This window comes from Morone saxatilis, unplaced genomic scaffold (assembly GCF_004916995.1).
Source record: "Morone saxatilis isolate NCDOM2014 unplaced genomic scaffold, NCSU_SB_2.0 Contig0, whole genome shotgun sequence".
In the NCBI taxonomy this organism is placed as follows: Eukaryota; Metazoa; Chordata; class Actinopteri; family Moronidae; genus Morone; species Morone saxatilis.
Window position 1 is genome coordinate 16,398,338 of NW_023339650.1, and position 7,994 is coordinate 16,406,331.

The 7,994-nt window shown below is 40.3% G+C and overlaps 1 protein-coding gene across 3 annotated transcripts in view; it reads left to right on the forward strand.

The window, feature by feature from the left end:
* Positions 1-7,994, forward strand: part of LOC118323983 (RNA-binding Raly-like protein) — a 53,014-nt gene that overhangs the window by 37,919 nt on the left and 7,101 nt on the right. For 2 of the 3 annotated variants that reach the window (XM_035656083.1, XM_035656099.1), the window contains exons 4-5: positions 828-1,009; positions 5,731-5,847. In XM_035656083.1, the coding sequence (XP_035511976.1) occupies positions 828-1,009; positions 5,731-5,847 (299 nt within the window). The remainder of the gene's footprint in view (positions 1-827; positions 1,010-5,730; positions 5,848-7,994) is intronic. The other variant, XM_035656090.1, reaches the window with a different exon arrangement.

Below are 7,994 nucleotides of genomic sequence, written 5' to 3' on the forward strand. Positions count from 1 at the left end.
ACACAGTGGGGAAATACACAGTGGATCTGGTTCTGATCTGTTTAAGGTTATTTAGTATCTTGTGGAGAAATCCAAAGCTTGACAGACCTCACATGCCTAGTCAAGGGTCTGACTGAACACGGTTCAGGGGAGGAGTTTAGCGAAGGGTCAATAAGACATCCCTCCTGGATTTATGACTCTTCCTGATTAAAAGTTTCCCCTGTCAGATGTAATTCAGTAACCTTCCCACAGAGGCACCTTCAAATAGTCAACTTGTCAAAATGGCTGAACAGATCAAGCATGTGACTCAAACACGCTGATGAAGGGAACACTTGTTTTCTCTCTCATTTATCCGCCAGTGATCAGAGTGCTTATGTGTGGAGACATTTTCTAAATGTCAAACTCGTTGAGAGCCATGACGGACGTCTGCTTTCACCAAGAACAGTCGAGGCTGACACCTTCATTTGACATTTAGCACCCTCTTCTTCTCTTTCTGCCTCTTCGTTTTCAAATGATATGTGAAGGGATTACTGTATATGCATGCATGTATGGTCCTGGTAGTTGTACAGAAAGAGGGATATTGGTAGATTTGACGTGTCTGTCTTTTATCTTATGTGTGCTATTTGAGAGGAAGAACCTAAGAGAAATCCATGTGAAATCTATTCTGAAATGCAATTCTGGGAACAGATAATAGGCTTTCGAAAGAGGTGATGAAGAAATACAGGGAAAAACCTTTTTGCTCTAGTAGATGGACACCTTCTGAATGCTGTAGGCCCTCTTATAAAAGACGGTGACTTATAGAAAAAGTGTAAGAAGTAAAGTGTAATATCGTTTCTTCTTTTCTCGAGGCTTTTTGACTACCACGGCAGAGTGGCCCCCCCACCCAGAGCCGTGATCCCCCTCAAGCGCTCCAGGGTGCTCGCTCCCTCCTCCCGCCGTGGGAAGACCTCCTTCCCCATCAAAACATCCTCCTCTTCCTCCTCCTCATCCTCCAGACCTCCCACATCATCCTCCTCCTCCGGGCTCAAACGTACGTACAATAAGGTGCTTTTTACTTGTCTTGTTTACACTGTACGAGTCAGATTTGACATTATTTAATTTTTAGTTTTCAAAAGAACACTGGTTAATTACGCTAATGGCATTCTGTCCTTTTAAAAAAAAAAAAAAAAAAAATGCAAATCTCAAAAAAAAACGCTGCTCAGAGAAAGCGGCGGCGTGATTCAGCTCCGCTACTTATGCCGTGCCACTATAAAAAGCTATTTAATTCACTCCAGCAGCTCAGAACAAGCCACACTGCAATGTAGAGCAAAACACAAAATCGCAAACACAAATATAATCCGAGCTTTGCGAGCAGCACCCATTCAGCATACAGCGCTATTGCTGTCATCTAGGATCCGTCTGGATGTCATTTGGTCCTCTGATTAACTGGTGATGCATTATAACATCCTGAATGTAATTAATGTGAGATTGGGGCCATCTCTGTGGAGCTGTGGTCAGCTGTGTTTTCCTAAACGCAAGTCTCTATCCGTAGCCTGTGTAATTGGCTACAATGTTTGTTTCATTGTTGCCTGTCTAGGCCAGTGTTATCAGCGCGAGCAGCTTGGTAAGGTCTGTCAGGAGGACCCAGTTGCAGTTGGTATTATAGAGAAGGGGGGAAAAAAAGCCCATCTCCCATCCTCTTTTTGGACAGAGTCAATGAATTCTCTCCTCTGTCTAAGCAGTGCTGCTGTATGTTTGGGAGACTAATTTGCCCCTGCCAGTACTGTGAAAAATCACTGTTTCTATTGACTTTGGCCTAGATAGATTGTACAGCAAAATAAGGTTAGCTTGTCCAAACAACGAGGTGGGTTAGTGTGGGCAGTTTGAACCACTTGGGCTGTACGAGCAATAATTCACTTGGGGGGAAAATAAAGGAAACCACATGGAACCTGAAGATGGATAGTTTTTGTGTTTTCCACATTAAACCTGGTTTGACATACAGTGTCAGTTTATGAAGAAAGGGATTTGGCCTTTTTACCAGTTTTGTCAATTAAGGATAGACGGGGGAAGTTGTACTACTTATTTTTAAGTAGTCATAGGCCCTTTTGTTATATACAGTTTTTTAAGTACGAGTAGTTTTCATGATGTGTCTTCACTCTTTGCTCCTAATGTTTCCTTTTCTTCTCTTACTCAGCTGTCAAAATATCTAGAAAGTGAAAAATAAAATGATTAACCTTTTTTTTCTTGTTACCTTGTTAAACAAATTACCAATATGTTCCCTTTTGAAAGCTAACATAACTTTTTGAAGTTCACTTTCAAAAAAGCAAGAATAGGTCTTGAAAGTAATAACAATGGTTGAAATATCAGGTTTTCTTCCATCATGTCTTAAAACTCTGACTCATAAATCCCTCCAGTCTAGTAACCTTAACAACTATTAAGAGTCATCACCAGCCCCAAAAGTCTTTGTCCAGTTTAATCTTCATAGACCAGTGATTCAAGAGATCCTCACTATCCCCAAGAGAATATCTCTGCGGTTCATCATGGTCCTAAAATTAGATCCATTACTCATTCCCTAAATCTTTCCTAATGCTTATTAAATAACAATGACTTTTTTCCCCTCCCTTTTCCTATAACCCGAGCTATTAAAAGATGCTGCGTTGATGAAAACGATGTTGGATTAGGATGTGTATGTTTTCTCTCTCCGGCTTATGTGACTGATGGCACAAAAGGAAAAAGGGCCTGGAGGCGCCGATAAATTAGAAACTGTTCCACCCTTTCTTATCATCAAAGCTGCCCAGAGCGAGCTCAGATAATGCTAGAATAAGGAAGCGAGTGTATATGTGTGTGCATTCATGTACGAATGGAAGCAGGTGATACTGAGAAGGAGATAGACACTTCAGTGTGTTCCACCATCGAGATATCATCATTGTATATTCCCTGTTTTCTCTCCTTTTTTGCCCCCCAGAAAGGTCGATTTTCTGCTTCTATGGAGCTTAAGGGTTGTTGATGCCTGCTTTACAAAACAACATGAGACTCATTCTTGTGAATTCCATGCACATTCTACGCGTGTTTTGCCTGGAGTGCGGCATTATATACCCCTTTTCTCTCTTTCTCAGGCACACATTAATCTTCCTGCTCCGTTTTTGAAGATGCATTGACAAATACCGTACAGTATGCATTGAATCTCACCAGGGCTGCATGCGTTGTTTATCAGCATGAATTGTATTGAAAGATTAAAATGTCCTTTTTAGGGGAATCCAGCTCAGAGAGAGCTAATGTATGAGATTGTTTTTATCATGTGCTGACATCTTCTCTAACCATTTGTTTTATGCATGTCTTTATGCTCATACATACATAATAGCACAGAGACATATGAGGGTCTCTGCATTGTGATGTGGTGAGGGTGTAAATATACATCAAATATAATAACTTAAAGAGCCGCGTGCAGACATGATACCAGACAAGAAATGTTTTGATTCTGTGCGTGTCTCCTGCCTCTGATTTTCCTGCTGAAGCTTTACAGGAACTCGTGGGTTTGTTTACCGAGCACTCATCCATCCTCTTTGCAGCCCTGACAGAATCTGATAGGTGTCAAAGAGAATTTTATGTTTTCTCCTCAACTTCTGGTGTCTGCTTTTCCTTCCTCTCAAAAGATGACACATTTCAGCTGCTGAGGGTTAAGGAATGCGATTATCTTATTACTTTATGGTTTAAATTCTTTAATCTGCTCAGTTCAAGCTGTTAAGAAGTACACCCTCATTTTAGCAAACCATGAGACAGGCCAGATTGAATTAATGGTGACGTCCTTCAGTTGAATATATATTTATTTTATTTTCAACATTGGTTATTTGCACATGATATATCAAGGTTAAGACTCAAACTTAGACATGATATGGTTACGCTTCATTTACTCAAAAGCTCAGATATGTATTGTAAGACCCAAAGCAAAGCAGCAAGGGGGGAGTAATTATTCATAAGGCAGTAAACAGAAGCTGTGGGAGGGCAAATTGTGCCCCCTGTTTCTCATGCAGTACAGTTAGTGAGGCAATAATCAGGCAAAGTTGCAGTGGGTGTATGAAGTGTAGAAACACAATGATATACTTTCTTAATCCAGTTTAGTGGATGGACTGGATTAACAGACAAAAGTACTGTTTTGCATTATATTAAAATACATGCCACTTGTTATTCACATTTCGGCTGCAAAATAACCTTTTAGCAAGGTTTGTTCAAATAAAATCTATGTGGATATTTCAAGTAGTGAATGAGCTGCTTTTCCTCTGCGATTCAATCGTTTGTTCATTTGACTGAACTCCGTGTGCTACATTTGAATTTTTTGTTTGGATTTCAGTTGCATTCTCAGTGGTGAGATCATTTGGTAGTGCTTTATTTCATGGGTCCCATCATTTTATCATAATTTCTTGGAAAGAACTATATAATTTGGTACTTCAGAGACCATCTTCGGATAAAGAAGTTATTAGTGTTGAGTTTATAAGCAGCTGTCTAAAATCTTTTTTTTTTATATATAAACCTAAGTCAATATTCATTTATATTTGGAACAATATTGTTTGCTTGACCGTATAATTTCCTTTTTTTGTATCTTCAGCACCTGCTGTGCACTGAATAAAATACTCTAGATTATTACTTATTGAACACTGTCTCCATTTACCCTGTAATTAGTTACAAATTGCATAGTCCTTTCCTTTTACAGCTTAAATTCTTCAAAAACAATGACAGATTCAAAAAGTGCATTGGCAATCATGCAAAGAATTACTGGTAATTGTGTTAGATATTAGAATAATGAAAAGCCTTTAAAAAGTGTTTAAAGTTAGGAAGATTTCAGTCCTGGTTGATTTGAACTATGATTACTGGTTATTGGTCATTCCTTAAGCAGCTACTTTATCAGAATTACATAGAGCAGTAAGATACAAATTTTCTGCAATGGCTTTAAAATAAACCTGTGCTTTTAATGTGAAGCAGCAACAGAAGAAATCTGTTTGCATTAACAGTAACTTAATAGCTCTAATATGGCTGTAAGGGAGTAAACAGTAAAGCGTGAGGCTGATATCAATAAGAATAAAACAATAACAATAATAGCTGGATTGAATACTGCATAATGTCCTGTGAATTCCTTGTGCATTTGAAGACAATTTGCATCCAGCATGGGAATGGCAAACTCCGCCACTGTCAATTAAAGCTATTATATAGAGAGTTAATAAAGGACGGTTGAATGTCTATTTCTGAAAGAATAGAGACTAAAAGTACTTATCACTTCCAGGATTTAATTTCATGAAAACGTAAAAACATAAAATGCAAGGCTTTTCCACATTTTATATGCACCCAGCTGAGCAGATACTATCCTAAAGTGTAAACAATCTCCATGCATCATATAATCATCTAATGCCAACTGAAAGATAGCATACAGTTTGTTCAGATATTGGCATTATTGAGCAAAACTTGAGCAGCACTGCACAGCATGGTGGGCGTAAGCTGTGCACTAATCTTCAAATTGAAAGCAGCAGGTCCACAGTTTCAGCTGGGTAACTTTGCAGTTGGCCAGATTGAGATGTTCTTCCCTGAGGAAAGTGTGACTCAGAGTGATGATATGATATCCAAAACTTAAAGACTAAGAGTATTAACAGATGACAGCATGCAGTCTGTGATAAACTGTATGAAGCAGCATCATTAAAATGTGTGTACAAATGAAATGAGGACAAACTAAACGCTGCTTAAAGTAGCTATAAACTAATCTGTTTTTGTGTTTCTGTGCTTTAGCAGTGAAGACGGACCAGCTTCAGACTATTAAACGGGAGCTGACTCAGATCAAGATGAAGATTGACTCCTTGCTGGGACGCTTGGAGAAGATCGAGAAGCAGCAGAGAGTCGATTCTGGTGAGAAGCAGACAGAAAATCTAGAGCTGGTTGGGAGAGAACGGGAAAAGGACACTGACCACTGAGGGAGGGAAATTAAGAGCACACACAGGCTATAAGTCTTAGTGACACTGTGGGAGATAAGAGCAGTAGAGCTCTCCGTCATAACAGCAGACAGGTGTCAACGCCACGCTGACTCAGTTTATATGAGAGGTCTTTATAGATGCCCTACACTACAGAACAGTCTCAGAGGGCAGCTCCTTGTGAAGGTCATTCATTCGCATTGTGCATGCCTAGTTTTTCACTATGTTTGTGATGGTTTATTTAAACTCTCTACAAGAGAGTCTTTTAACTCCATGATAGTTGAAAACCAAATACATCACACCGCGTCTCGGTTGTCCTCCAGACAAACTGTTGTGTGATTTGTTTGAAGTGAAAATGAAAACTACCAATGAAAAATACAAGGTTTTCTGGTCAGAAGGCAATGGTTGTTTGTATCTAACAACCAACAACCAGTGGCATGCAGAATTATTACCTGTGAAGGCCAACATTTGCTAAAAGGACCAGTTGACAAGGTTGTGTACCATTTACCCAGGTTTTAAATTGTCCCAAATCTTGTTATCTGTATGGGACCTGGGTTTTGAATTTGGTAACTCTACTTACTCAGATGTACAAACTTATAACTTTTTTTTTATTAAGAAAAAAAAATCATGAGCAATTATAATTTTTGAGGCGACTGCATACAGAGTCAGTGGATATATGAGAATTTATCCATGGCTGCACAAATTGACACCAATGAGCAAAACATGTATGAAGCTGAAGAAAAAAACAGAACTGAAGTCTTTAGTGATTTCTGAACAGAAACACTTGGTGTGTGTGTTGCTAACTATCTTACAGCTAACATACAGTTGGTGCATTTGCTGAAACTGTATTTGTACATGTGACACATAATCTGTGAAAAAATCTTGTCCCTGTGGCTCCCTCCAAGTGCTCCTAATGGCATTTGTAAGAATCCACTGCACTTGCACGAAAACAACCAATCAAAGCCAGGAGTCGTCTCTAACATACTGTCAGTCACTGCTCTGCTGCACAGGCTGTGCAAGTCCCCCTTCGCCTCACACTCAGTCAAGCTCATTATCTTCTGTGCGCGGTTTCAAGAGAAGCTTCGCAAACACAGGAAAAAGCCACCAGCAATGAAACAACTGCCTGTCCCTCCTTCGCCTACAACGGCATTTAGTGCAAAACACGTGTGCACATGTTCCAGCTCCACACATAGCTTTGGGCTCATTATGTCAGACGCCATGGCGCTCATATCAACGAGAGGCAAAAAGGCATGATGACAAACCGTGGGGAACAACTTTTGAGGGGGTATAGTGGTGTGTGTCTGTGTGTGTCTGTGTGAGTGTGATGTTAGCTGCTAGGCATGCAGCTTTTGCCCGGCACAAAGCAGCAGCATGTACAATTTATTTTTCTGTGTTATTAGAAGTTGATGTAACTTAATAATAGAACGGCGCTCCCCTCCCGTAGAAGTATCCCCTGTTTCTTGCCTCTTACCGTCAAAGCAGTGTTGCTAAGGCAGTCTAGACCAACCTCTCATCCCGCTGTATACCACGTTAGAGCTGCCGCTGAAGCCTGGGGCGCTCTGCCCTGAGGCTGCAGAGAGCTGGAGGGGTGTCTTTGAGAAGACGAGTCATGGGGAGAGGACCTGGGTCTTGCCAAGGCTCACGTCGTGGAGAGAGTCCGCTGAGGCATGAGGTTTCGCAGGGCAACCGGCGCCTTCTGCTCTGCTGTGGGTTTAATGGAAGAGGCTTAGCAGATTGAGTATAGTATAGTATAGTAGTATATCTTTCAAAATTCTAGCATTTAGTGAAAATTCAAAAGATTGTAGCCTCGCTTAGCACAGAGTGCTAACACCCTCCCTACACAGTTAAAGCAGCACATTAGCAGCTTCAATCCTCCGTCAGTATGTACACTCTTTTAATTCAGTCTTACTTTGGTAAAGTAGAAAGCTAAAAATAGATGCTTCGAGTTGTAGTTATGCTTGTAAAGCTTGAGTGAAATACAAGAATTTGGCAGCTGGTGTAGACAGCTGCATTGGTTATAATGAGAGTGTGTCTGTTGGTGATGATGGATCACTGAAAAGTTAGGAATATGTTTGGAGGTGATGG